The sequence below is a fragment of the Aquarana catesbeiana genome, linkage group LG03 (assembly GCF_042186555.1).
Source record: "Aquarana catesbeiana isolate 2022-GZ linkage group LG03, ASM4218655v1, whole genome shotgun sequence".
In the NCBI taxonomy this organism is placed as follows: domain Eukaryota; kingdom Metazoa; phylum Chordata; class Amphibia; order Anura; family Ranidae; genus Aquarana; species Aquarana catesbeiana.
In genome coordinates this window covers 554,829,568-554,843,272 of record NC_133326.1, presented here as the reverse complement: position 1 = coordinate 554,843,272, position 13,705 = coordinate 554,829,568, and the positions used below count along the sequence as shown (strand labels likewise).

The 13,705-nt window shown below is 43.9% G+C and overlaps 1 protein-coding gene across 1 annotated transcript in view; it reads left to right on the top strand.

The window, feature by feature from the left end:
• The window catches only part of TMTC1 (transmembrane O-mannosyltransferase targeting cadherins 1), a 118,125-nt gene that overhangs the window by 47,129 nt on the left and 57,291 nt on the right, over positions 1–13,705 (top strand). The window contains exons 5-8 of the mRNA XM_073621694.1: positions 2,255–2,431; positions 5,447–5,531; positions 7,801–7,904; positions 9,026–9,215. Of these exons, the coding sequence (XP_073477795.1) occupies positions 2,255–2,431; positions 5,447–5,531; positions 7,801–7,904; positions 9,026–9,215 (556 nt within the window). The remainder of the gene's footprint in view (positions 1–2,254; positions 2,432–5,446; positions 5,532–7,800; positions 7,905–9,025; positions 9,216–13,705) is intronic.

Sequence of the window (13,705 nt, the reverse complement as noted above, 5' to 3'; positions counted from 1 at the left end):
AGTGAATGACATAGAGGTCCCAATACCTTCTGAGGAAAAGGGGATTGCCCTTGTCTCAGCTTACATGTTGAAAAAGGAGAAAATGGCGCAAGATGTCACCAAAACATGCAAAGAAAAAACAACACCCAAATTAAATATATTCAAATTCACAATGAAAATGAGCATTAATGTCAAGTCCCAAATAAAAATGATGCAAAATGCATGTGCAATATGGCTAAAGAGTCCCAAATGTAAAAGTCTGAAAAAGTCAAATAAAGATGATACTGAGCACCAGCGGCAGCTCCCTTGGGAGTTGAAGCAGAACTCTGAAAGACAATAGTGAAGAAAGACAAGGTGCGCCAATCTAAGTGCAGTATCAAAAAACTTGATTTTAATATAAATGGTAAAAACAACGGCCAAATGGCTACTCACAATGGTTCAGTAAAATCAGGCACATAAAAGCAAAGTAGATGGTCCATTGATTGACAAAGTAGATGGTCCATGATTTTACTGAGCCATTGTGAGTAGCCATTTGGCCGCTGTTTTTACCATTTATATTAAAATCAAGTTTTTTGATACTGCACTTACATTGACGCACCTTGTCTTTCTTCAGCTTACATGTTGCCAATGATACATTGGGGTTGATTTACTAAAACTGAAGAGTGCAAAATCTGGTGCAGCTGTGCACAGAAAGCAATCAGCTTCAAGTTTCTTTTTTTTTGTTTTTATTTTTTGTCAAAGCTTAAAGTGGTAGTAAACTGCTGAAGAAGAAAAAAAACCCCAAAAACCTGCAAGACAATAGCATAATGTGCTAGTATGCATCACATACTAGCACATTATGAAATACTTACCTTAGAACGAAGCTTCCGCAGCCCAACCTGGTCAGCGCTGTGGGGATGACATGTTGCCTCGCCATTTCCTCCGGGTTTTCTGGCTCCTATTAAAAGCTGACAACACTAAGCAGGAGAACACACCGTGTCAGTTCTCTAGCTATGCTGGGAACTTGGTGTGCTCTCCTCCAATGATCAGACTTATCCTGACACCAGTGGTGGCTGGTGGTTTTTTGTTTTGGAGGGGGTGGCAAACAACTACCCCCCCCCCCACTTACGCCATCTGCAGCGGGGATCGGCGGGCACACAGCATCGGGAAACGGCGGGCACACAGCATCAAGAAATGGCTGGCACACAGCATTGGAGATCTGCAGGCACACATCGGCGGGATTGGCAAGCACATCGGGCAGGTGATCAGGCTGTGGTGGGCATCTGGCAGCATCTCATGTGTCCTCTTCTCTTCTGAGATCATGGCGGCTTCCGCCGTGCGCCTCCTCCCCTCCTCCTAGGCATCCAATAGGATCACCTGACCTTTCAGCCAATCAGGAAACAGGTATCCGACCCGCACCACCTGATTGGCGTAGAGGCGATTCAGTGTTGGAAAAGCGAATATTGATTTGCAATGCTCTGCACTCCGAGCCCACCCTATTTTGAAGCCTATTAGAGCCTATGGCTCTAGTCAGGTGCTTAAAAAAAAAAAAACACCCCAGCCTCTGTAATTCATGCACCCGGCGTCCTGAAAGGGGCCGGACGCATGAATAGGGGATGGCCGCGGCGGCCGTGGATAGATTCATGCTATGCATAAATCTATCCAGTATCCATATAGGGGGTGGCGTGGATAGAGGGGGCGGCGCCCATGCGCCCTTAATGGATGAGCCACCCTTGCCTGACACGCCCCGCTGAATAGCCATTTACTGGGACGCTCAGTATGCTGCTGCTTCTCCTTCCCCAGCTCTTATGCAGCTGAGAACAGAGGGAATGTGATCACTTATAAATAAGGGAAAAAAGGTATTTATAATGTATTTTTATATCAATACAAAAAATGTTTTGTCTTTCATTTCTAGTTTAAACTGAATGGGTTGTTTTACAAGGTGATCATTTACAATCACTTGAAGTTAGTAGCTGATTGTCTACCATGCACAGCTGCACCAGATTTTGCACTCTCCAGTTTTAGTAAATCGACCCCATTGCAACAGAAGCAAAAGGGGAAAAAGGAGAAAACAGATCTATTCTCGGATTGAACCTCATTTGGGTCAGCCAATAACGCATGAGGAGAAGGGCAGTGTTCTTATCCAAGGTTACCTGTTGCTAATACAATCAGAATTCACATTAAGAATGGTAATAGATGAGTGGTTACCACCATGGGATGCAGCCCCCTCGTATCGGATCATTGTATTCAGGACTGAATCTTGTATGCATCTGCCATGTACATCTTGTTGTTCCAGGAGTGTGGAGACGGAAGTGGTCGCAGATCATTTTCCTGGTACAAGATCACCTCTCCTCCTACTGCTCAGTCTACTACTGGGTACCTGTGCCATGCTGGTGAAGGAGACAGGAATTACAGTGTTTGGCGTGTGTTTAGTGTATGACCTCCAGGTTCTGTGCCGGCGAAGGATGAACAGGTTTGTTCAGCATTTATTTCTGCACCTTAGTTTTCTGACCTCTAGCTCTACCAGATTCAACCCAGTTCAATAATATTGTCATTCTTCAACTGAGCCATTCCTGAAATATGTGGAGCTGCCAACGCTACCTCCTTCTGAAACTGTACTTACCTGGCAGTTTTGCTTATCAGGCTTCAACACATGCGGATCAGGTATTCTGAATTCCGTTGTTGCCTGCTTGCTCTGGGTCATTGACTGACAAGGCATCATAGTATAGTATTGAAGCCAAAGGATCAGCATGGCAACCAGGCACTTAGCATTTTCAGGAAGAGGTTAGTGCAGCATGTGTGTTTATCTCGGTACACGTGTGTTGAGACTTTGTGCCGACCATACACACAGTCACTCATTTTAATAAACAGAGGGGGTTATTTACGAAAGGCAAATCCACTTTGCACTACCAGTGCAAACTACAAGTGCAAAGTGCACTTGAAATTGCACTGAAAGTGCATTTGGAAGTGCAGTTGCTGTAAATCTGAGGGGTAGATCTAAAATGAGGGGAAGTTCTACTGATTTTATCATCCAATCATGTGCAAGCTAAAATTATGTTTTTTATTTTCCTTCCATGTCCCCTTCGGATCTACAGCGACTGCACTTCCAAGTGCACTTTCAGTGCAATTTCAAGTGCACTTTTCACTTGTAGTGCAAAGTGGATTTGCCTTTCATAAATAACCCCCAGAGTGTCTGAGATGATTGAGCATTCTATTAAAAATCGTGTAGCATCACTTTTAATGACGTTTATTGAACAATATGCAAAGCCATCATATCCCTTGCCCCAGTTGTTTCAGATTGCTTTGTATACCATACATTTGGTTTGGAAACAATTGGGACATTCACATTCATACACTGTGGTAATGCATGGCGAAACATGTGCATGTACCATGATTTGGTGCATTGTGGTGCTATTTAAATGGCACATCAAAACACTAAGCAAACTCACTTGTGCTGCAGGGCACCACAGTGCCTAGTAACATACTTTGTGGTGCACTGCGTTGCAAAAAAATTGTCCGATTTTTACTGCATTGTGGTACAGGTATGGGCTGCATTAATGCATGACATAGGGGGTTATTTACAAAAGGCAAATCCACTTTGCACTACAAGTGCACTCGCTGTAAATCTGAGGGTTGGATCTGAAATGAGGGGAAGCTCTGCTGATTTTATCATGCAATCATGTGCAAGCTAAAATGCTGTTTTTTTAATTTTCCTTGCATGTCCCCCTTGGATCTACAGCGACTGCACTTCCAAGTGCACTTGTAGTGCAAAGTGGATTTGCCTTTAGTAAATAACCCCCATAATGTGTATTAATATGGGTTATATCTGAATGGGCGCTTTGAGAATTCAAGTTAACCAAATGCTTGTTTGATTCCATCCCACCAAATTGGTAACAATGGTTGAAATGATAGTGAAAAACAGTCAATTAAATGTAAGACCAACCATATCAATGCAACTGTTTCCTCAAATGACTGGATTGATACCCGTATAACCAGCAGTAGAAGGTATTCTATAGTCCAGTGGTCTTCAAACTGTATCCCTGGGCCAGATTGCCTTTATCCAGCCCTGGAGGCATTATTCCTGCCACTGACCTCAATGATGGGGCATAATTCCTTCCACTGACACCAACAATGGGGCATAATTCCTTCCACTGACACCAACAATGGGACATAATTTCTGCCACTGACACCAACAATGGGGCACTATTTCTTCCACTGACACCAATGATGGGGTAGAATTCCTTCCACTGACAACTAAAATACGGCACTATTCCACCTATTGACTCCTCCTAAAACCAATGATCGGGCATTATTTACTTCTACTGGGCACAGTCCAGCCCCCCTAAAGTCTGAAGGACAGTAAACTGGCCCTTTCCTTAGAAAGTTTGGAGACCCCCTCCTATAGTCCATAGAAAAAAATGAAAACAATGTAAAGCTGGCCATACACATATAGAATTTTGGTGATTTGCAGTGCAAATGACTATTCATCGCTCAATAGCAACTTGTCGACTAACTGATAGAATAAAATAGTTTCCATGATCGAAAGTGATCGGTCAATAACAATAACAACATTATATAATTCCAGTTTACCTATATTGCAAGGACATGCACAATATAAGGCAGATGATTTTTTTAGTTTTGAATATAACATACACATATACACATTGGTTGAAAAGGTAAACGTTTTTGCTTCGGATCCATCGATATTAGCTGGGTAAAGTTGAGTCCCCTAACTGCCCAAATGTCGAACGATCTTTCTGAAAACCACCCGTTTGGGCCGAAATTCTGTGTATGGCCAGCTAAGAGTTTGGTACAGGTGGAGAGCACAGGAAGTTATCAGTTCACAAGATTTCTGGTATAATCAACACAAATTCATTTGCGCTTATCAAACTGATATAACCAAATGCTTCAATGGTAATTTTTAAAGAAAAGGGAGTGAATAAGAGAAGTTCATTGTTAGGTTCTACATACACTTTAAGGGTGGGTTCACACTGGTACGTGGGAAAACGCGCGATTTGCACAAGAATCGCACCGCTTCCCTGTGCACATCACATGCGATGTCTGTGCGGTGCGTTTCAGCCATACATTGCATCCGCACCTAAATGGTGCAGGACCCTTTTTTTCTGGCACTGTGTTTTGCCATCTGTTTTGGGATGTCGTTAAGATAATATTGACACCCGCAGCAGAACGCACGGACACCATGTGATTGCTTAGAGTGCGATGCAGGGAAACGCAGAGAATCTTGTGCGTTTTGCCACATCGCATTAGTGTGAACCGAGACTAAGCTGTGGTAGTAATTTTTAGCAGAAACAATTATGACGTCTCAGCGGAGCGTTTGAATAAATAGTTGTAAGATACATGCTGTGCAGAGTGAGAGGTCAGCTGACGAACAATAATATTTCCATTCAGAGGTGACGGGTCCTCCCGTGCCTCGCCTGTCAATGTACGCAGGGTTTCTGTATCACCTCTCCCTCTCCCTGACCTTTAGGTTGCCGTCTCTGGAGCGCCCTGTAAAGGATCTGTGGGCTGCGGCCATTCCCTTCCTGAGGAGAGCAGCGCTGGTTTCCTGCCATGTGAGTGGAATGTGTTCAGCCAATTCTCCGCCTTAGTATGCAGTGAGTGAGTGGGGCCCCTGACAGCTGGAGCCAAATTATAAGATGTGTCCTGGGGGGGGGGGGGGGCACTTCTATAATGCCAGGAGTTCTGATAATATTCAGTACTAGCCCAGTCTATGTGTGAGTTACAATTTTAAAGAGCAGCTTTAGGCAAAAATCTAAGTCAATGTGTGCACGGCTAATGCTATCCAGTAACTACAGCAGTTGTGTTCAAATCAAAAGTCCCGCACTTATTTATTCTCTATCGTCCTTATCCCTATCTCATTTATCTCTTTTTCTTACTTACCTAATATAAATGTTAAATTGGAATGATACCAGGAACACTATTATATTAAAGGGTAAGATTACGGAGGATAGGGAGTGAGTCCAGGTAAGGGATTTGGTCAAAAATTGTTTGTGTCCTTCGCAGTTTGTGACATGCGGTAACACATTGTGCAGCTATTTTTACTTTTGGCTCCCAGTAGAATGTGGAATTTCCTTTCCTCTCCTATAGAAGTTAAAGCAGAACTTCACTCTCTCAATCAACATTAACTATTTTTAATCCTTATGCTGCTAGCATTATTAAACAGGTAGGAAGGTAGACTATACTGCCAAAAGTATTGGGACGCCTACCTTTACACGCACATGAACTTTAGTGGCATCCCAGTCTTAGTTTGTAGGGTTCAAAATTGAGTTGGCCAGCCCTTTGCAGCTATAACAGCTTCAACTCTTCGGGAATGCAGTGTAGTTCTCCTTTAAGTCTGGAATGAGAGTGGAGAATCTCTGTAAGTGTCTCCATAGCATGGGGTCTCCATGGGGCACCATAGCAGGAAGTGGTCCAAAAACACCCCCTGGTCACATTGCTGGCACGGTCTACTCTTCCTGGGCTTGTAGGTCTGTCTGTGCCATCCTGATTGTATTTGCCGGTGGTATGCCTTCAGTCTGTATAGGCTCTGTATAGAGTCTGTGTGTCTGTATTTAGGGTCTTGCAGCTTCTCCAGTCATGAGGCCAGTTTGTAGTCTGTCTGTATTGATTGGTAAGTAATTAGTTTTTATGAGTTTGTTATTTATTTTTAAATTTTCTGACATGTTTGTCTTTGGAATTCTTCATTATGGCTGTTATTTGAGATTTTGTCAGGCTGCATTGTTGAGAGTTTTGGTTGGACAAGGGGCTAATTTGTTATTGGCTTTGGTTGTGAGATGGTTTTGGTGGTATGAGTTCAGCTGCTGTTTTGTAGGTGATCCTAATATGACAATGTCCTTGTCCATACTGCAAGCAGTTACGAGAATCTGACCAGTTCAGTCCTTCATTGTTGGGGGTGCTCCAGTGGACTTGGAGGAGGTGCTCACAGAATTCTGGATTCAATATTTCTGTTGGGCTGGAGTCCCATTTGGGTAGGTGACAGAACCCCATGGTATATTGCAGGTATAGCTATGTACAACATTCAAAATAAGTGTCTATACTGTTTAAAATCCAGTAATACACTATCTTACCGTGCTGTGCAGATGCTCAGTTGCTTGAGTGCTTCTGCCATATACTGCTTCCTCCAATCTGAATATAGATATTAGATATTATAGCCACATATTACAACCAAGAACTAGGCAGGACTCGTTTGGCTGCGAAGTGAATGTATCTGTTTTTTTTTAAACTGTTGAATCGATGGGTTTAGTTCAACTTTATGATTTACCTCTGTTCAGGGGCTCTGGGCTTCAGCAAAATGTCCGTCTTCATCAAGCAGGAACAGGAGCAATGCTTGAGGCAATTTACAGCACACACTAATTTTGATAGCAGAATTATTAATGTAGAATGTATGTTCCTTGCTAAAGAACATGATTTTTTATCAAATTGTTATGGGTAAAGTTTCACTTTAAGAGACTTGTACTGGTGGTTTTAGGTGGTACAGCTGTCTTCTGATGACATAGATGGTTTTGTATGTCTTTCAGGGCCTTTATGGCTGGCTTGAAAATTCCGTTTTTTTTGTTTTTAGTTTCTCTCTTTTACCTCTCTCTTTTGAACTTTTATAAACAAAAACCCTTATTTATTAAATAAATACTTATGAATACCTGGCTCCTCTGAGTGGCTTAACACTGTCAAGCTGCACCCACCATATATCTGTATGTATACTCAATGGTTCATATTGTCATCCCTCTGTCGTCTAGACAATAAGAGTGGTAAATATGCTGGCTACACCTAGTCTCAGCTTGGCAGGAGTCACTGACCACCAATCAGAACCTTTTTCTCTTGCAGGTGATGGTGGTGTTAGGTTTCCGCGTCCACATCATGGGAGGCTCTATGCCATTGTTCTCAGAGCAAGACAATCCGGCTTCCTTCTCACCTTACATCCTCACCAGGTATGTGGAAGAGCCGTGGCCCAAGGCCAACACAGCGTTTCTTTGTCTCCGGCAGTTGGATAGGAGCTCTGTCCTGTCTCTGCAGGTTGTATTAGCAGTTCTCAAGAATGCAAAGTGGAATTCAGCCATGTTTGGGTGTGAATAGGCAATGAAGACCTGTCACAGACTTACTGACAAAATACAGCGTAGCTTCCGAATATGTATTTAATCCTCCTAGAAAAGTCAAGATGTCCCCTGCTAATTGAAGTGTTGTAGCTCTGACTTAGCAGGGGGCATCTTGGACCTCTGCAGAGAGACCACTGTTTCCCTATATAGAGCAAGGGTCCTTCTTTGGAGCATGCTGGCAGGACACAGGCTTTTCTACTCAGATGGCTTTGCAAAGGAAATGAACTAAGGGGGCGGGATCTCCGCCTATATAAGTCACAGCGGAGCACTCAGAGAGCAGTCCAGCCGGAGAGACCGTCGTGTCAACATCTGGAGAAGAGAAGAGGGAAGAAGCCAAGAAGACAAGAAGCCAGAAGTCCAGGCCTCCGCTGGCAAAAGAGGAATGGCACGGGTATGCTGTTCCATCAGAGTGCATGCGCCAGTGACGTCACCAACGGCTGGTTACTAGAATATCTCCTAAACGCTGCATATTTAGGAGATATTCATTTAACCCACAGGTAAGCTTTATTATAAGCTTACCTGTAGGTTAAAATACAAATGGAGAGTTTACTAGCAGTTTTAGCTGCAGTCTGCAGCATTTCATGTAAGTCCGCCAACTCTTCATATGTCAAATACTGCCAGTCTCTATACAGGAGGGCTGGTCAGTATTCACTTGTAATAGGGCATTGGGTGAATGAATAAGCTGTGGGATGGATGTATATTTTTCCTACAAGTTTAAGAGCTATAAGACACCCTTCTATACCACCTCAGAGAAGGGTAGAATATAAAATATACCTCTACTGATAAAGCAGAGGACATCATTACATTCAATAATTAGAATGTTTTCAGTAGGTCACATAGGCTGAGTTTCTCGACACCGTTTACAAAAGACATTGGGATTAATGGCCTCATCACAAGTGTCACATGACCCTAAACTACAAGGTTTCACATAATGGCCTTCAATTCCTGTCTTGCAGGTTCCTGACTTTCTCCTACATCCTGGCATTCAATGCCTGCCTGCTTCTGGCTCCCATCACCATGTGCTATGACTGGCAAGTGGGCAGTATACCCCTTCTACATTCCCTCTGGGACAGACGGAACTTGGAGACACTTGTCCTGTTGGTGGTACTCTTATCCCTTGGCCTGCACTGCCTGGTGGCAAGAAAGGTACTTTCTTTACTTTTATATTATCGAAGAGAACCAGTCATCTGTAAACAAATCTCAGGAGTGCACAGTGCCAAGTGTAGTCTAGTACAGTCCAGTCCTTCTCTGACCCCCTTTAGAGATTCAGGAGGAAACTAGCTCTCCCAAAGCTGAAATTAAAGAGAAGCAGTTGGTATGTTATCATGTAATGGTTAGATGAGTGCACAGAAAAGAATTGCCTCTAGATATTTAACAGGGAATATATGGATAACAAGGGCCATTGACAACTGTAGCTCAGCTGCAATGTTCCCCTGGATAATGTAGTTGTCCCCTCTAGGGATCCTATTGGCAGCCCAATCCCAATGGGGAATTATGACGAGGAGCTTCCACTAGTTTTTCCAACATTAGCCTAAAATGTTGTCGTGGGCGAAATGTGTTTGTGAAGAAAAATCATCTGGTTTTGTTTTCAGAGCCGTGTGATCACCAAGTCAGCACTAACATGAGGATCAATGGCTTTGATAAGCAAAACCAACTTGAAAAATGGCCATACACTCAGCCAGTTTGGCAGGGGCTGAATTTAGACCATTGTGTGTCAGTCCCCGTTTGACAGATGCTGATGGGACATGCTGGACAATTTTGGCGATCAGCTGCTGCTGATCCAACCCCAACACTAATTACAGTGCATTCATAAATTATACAGATCTCCTTCATTTTTTTAAATTTTGTTATGTTGCAACCTGTTACTAAAGTTGTTTAAATTCATTTTTTTTTCTCCTTAATCTACACTCAGTACCCGATAATAACAAAGAGAAAACAGAATTTTAGATATTTTTTTAAATGTATGAAAGGAAAAACTAAGGCTGGCCATACACTATACAATGTTCTTATTCATTTTTCTTTAGAATTATCTTCAGCTATGTAGTGCAAGGGCCTGCCTGATTACATACACATTGAAAGTGTTTCGGTTTGACTTTGTATTATACAGTTTTGGTAAATCTAAAGGATAATTGAATAAGAAAATTGTATAATATATGGCCAGCCTTAGACATCACATTGGCATAAGTATACAGACCCTTTGAACCAACACTTGAAATTTAGCTCAGGTGCCCATTTCTCTTGATTGTTGCTGAGCTGTTTCTATACCTTGATTGGAGTCCAACTGTGGTAAGTTACATACATTGATTGGACCTGTTTTGGAAAGGCACACACCTCTGTATAAAGACCAGCTGACAATGCATTTCCAAATCAGAGCAAAAGCCATGAGGTCAAAGGAACTGCCTGCAGAGCTCAGAGCAGGGCCGCTGATAAGCCAGTACAGCCAGCCCTCCTGTACTGGGCCCAGACCTCATCAGTTTAAAAGGGGTCCCAAGCAGGAGGTACTCTCTTATTCCCCCTGCAGCGATGCTAACGTCTCCCTCTACAGCTGCAGAGCAGGGGAATTGGTTCTAGTATCTGTGCCCCCCCCTTCCACCACTCAGATCATCCCCATCCCTCTGCTATTCAGGCCTCCCTGTGAGCCCGCCTGCTTTCACCCGCTATCCGCACCTTTTCCCACACAGCACTGCTGGCTTCCCTCCTCTTCTCTCCCTACCGCTGAGGGCACACACGGGGTCATTTTAGGATGGAGACCTCATTCACACATAGAACTTTATGAACTCAATAACGTTTTATCTTTTAGATTTAGGAATTTAGGAATTTTGTTGTGCTTGTGTCCACTAATAATGATTTTAGTGTATTTTTAGCAAAAATGTAATTTGATATTTTCCCTAAACGTCTTTCAGAACAGCGCCTGAGAGAGTGGCTCCTCCCACTTGTCGACAGGAAACACACCTCCACCAAACTTTAAAAGGAGGCTCCTTCCCACATGTGGCCAGTTTTTGTGTTTCCTCAGGCAGGGAACACGTAGTGGGGAGTCAGGAGCTCTCAATGTGCTGTCCTGAGAGGCCAGGCTCCCTGCTCCACCATTTTTTTCTTACCCTACCTCAGAGAGCCAGTTCCTCCCATTTCCACAGGGTGATGCAGAAGCTGTTGGATGGGCTCCTTCTCCCTCGTCAGGGCTCGGGGGGAGCCAGGACTGCTCTAAAGAGTTGCCGCTTCCAGTCGGTGGTGGCGAGTGCCCGGCGGACATCATTTTTCTGTTTCAGGTCCAGCCACTTCTCTGAACGCTGCCACCATCTTGGGATGGGTCAGGGGACTGCATCCGCTGGAAGTGAGGTAACCGGAAGTGGGGCGGCATCCTAGGAGCAGGCGCATGATGTCATTTCCGCCGGAAAGCGCAGGGGGAGAAGGGAGGAACAGTTCTGGTGCCTATATTTCCGGTTCCGGTCCGGCGCAGAGGCGCTAATGGAGTCTGGAACCATTAGCCACATACATCGTGCTGCAGTACCAGGATGGATTCAGTTGCCACTGCAAGTGGGACAGGCACCAGCAAGACCCAGGTAAGAGGCAGATGGATGTTCTGCTCTATGTTACTTTGAGGTTTCTCTCTCTCTCCCTTTCTCTATCTCTTCAGTGGGATTTGAGTTTGGTTTCCCCCTGGTGACAGGGCCTGTCTGGGCACAGAAGGCTTTTGGTTTTCTCACTGTGCACCTGTGGTGAGCATACTGGAAGAGTTCAGGCTGACTCACTAGGATGGTTTTGTTTTTCTGTTCCTTTTTTCCCTTGTCACGGCAGACCAAGAGCTCTGACCCGGGGGTTAAAAGAAAATGCCCTTCATGCAAAGCAAAATTACCTGAAGGCTGGAAAAAGACACTATGTCAAGCATGCATTGACTCTTTAGTTAAGCAAGAGGCTTCTTCCACATGCAGCGATTTGATTGCATCAGTCAAAAAGGAACTGGATGCCACCGTTCAATTCTTTCGATCTTCGTTTGCAAATCCATCCTTAAGTCAGCCGTCCACCTCAGAATCCTCTCAGAGCTCAGTGTTAGTCCCGGCAGTGGAGGCTGAAGTAGGTCCTCATAACTGGGAAGGACATCCCCCCTCACACTCTAAGGAAAAGTTGGATCCAGTCTGTAATGATGGACTAACATTAAGTAACTTGACCATGTCGCCGCCTTACAAATTTGATCTGGGGTGGCACCAGCTTTTTCTGCCCATGTAGTGGCCTGAGGCCTGGTAGAATGTGCTTGAATTCCCAGCAGGGGAGATAGCCCCGACTGAGAGTAGCCTGCCAGAATAGCGTATTTAAGCCATCTAGCAATTGACCCCTTTGATGCTTGGTGGCCTTTCTTTTTGCCTGAAAAAAGTAAAAAGTCCGAAGACCTAAAATCCTTAGTTACTTCAAGGTAATGTAATAGAGTTCTTCTTACATCCAAATTGAGAAATTGGCTTTCTTTTTCCCCCGAAGGGTTTGAGCAAAAGGTTGGTAGGATGATCTCCTGTGAACTGATGTTACTTTTAGTAAAAACCCCAGATTTGTTTTAAGTATAATCCTATCTGGGTAGATGGATAAGAAAGGTTCTTTAACCGATAGGGCATGCAGTTCACCAATTCTCCTTGCCGATGTGATTGCAACTAGAAATAAAGTCTTAAAGGTTAGATTTCTTAGCGATATTGCTTACAATGGTTCAAAAGGTACATTTGTGAGGGCTTGTGGGACCACTGATAGATCCCATTTGAGAAAATGCTTAGTTGGAGCTGGTCTAGTTCTAGTAAGTGCCTTAACAAATCTTGTGACCAAGGGCTCAGAAGAGACTGTTCTCTCCAGAAAAACTCCCAATGCAGCCACTTGCACCTTAAGTGTGCTGACTGCAAGGCCCTTGTCTGTGCCATTTTGTAGGAATTCCAATACTGACACCAAATTTTCTACAGTTCTATTTCTCGAACGACACCAGGAGTTGTAGACCTTCCAATATTTAGCATAAATGCTTCTAGTTACTGTCTTTCTATTGAAAAGTAAAGTGGTTATTAAGGGTTCTGTCAGGACTTTGTCCCTTAACAACTGCTCCTCAGATACAAGGCGGTGAGGCTTAGTATGGCCACATCCAGGTATCTGACCCTGTAGAAGTAAATCTTGTCGGAGAGGTAGCTGCCAAAATGGTTTGACTGCCATCTGCAGAATGGTGGTAAACCAAGCTCTTTTTGGCCAGAATGGAATATTAAGGATTACGGACACCTTTTCCTTTTGTATTTTCCTCAATACTAAGGGAATTAGCTGGAACAGGGAAAAGGCGTAACCCAGATGAAAGTTCCAAGGATGTGCCAAGGCATCTATCCCCTCAGAACTGTCATTTCTGTGAATGGAAAAGAAAAGCGGGAGCTGTGCATTTTCTTCTGACGCAAACAGGATGGCCCCAGGCTCTGGTGACCTTTGCAAAAACTTCTGGATTCAAGCTCCATTCTGTCTCCTGAATCCGTCTCCTACTCAGAAAATCTGCCACTACGTTTAGTGTGACCTTGAGGTGGACTGCAGATAAGGACAGCCAATGATTTTCCTCCCACTCTAGGATGTGTGATGCCAGCAACTGAAGAATTTTGCTTCTTGTGCCTCCCTGCTTGTTCAGGTAGGCTATG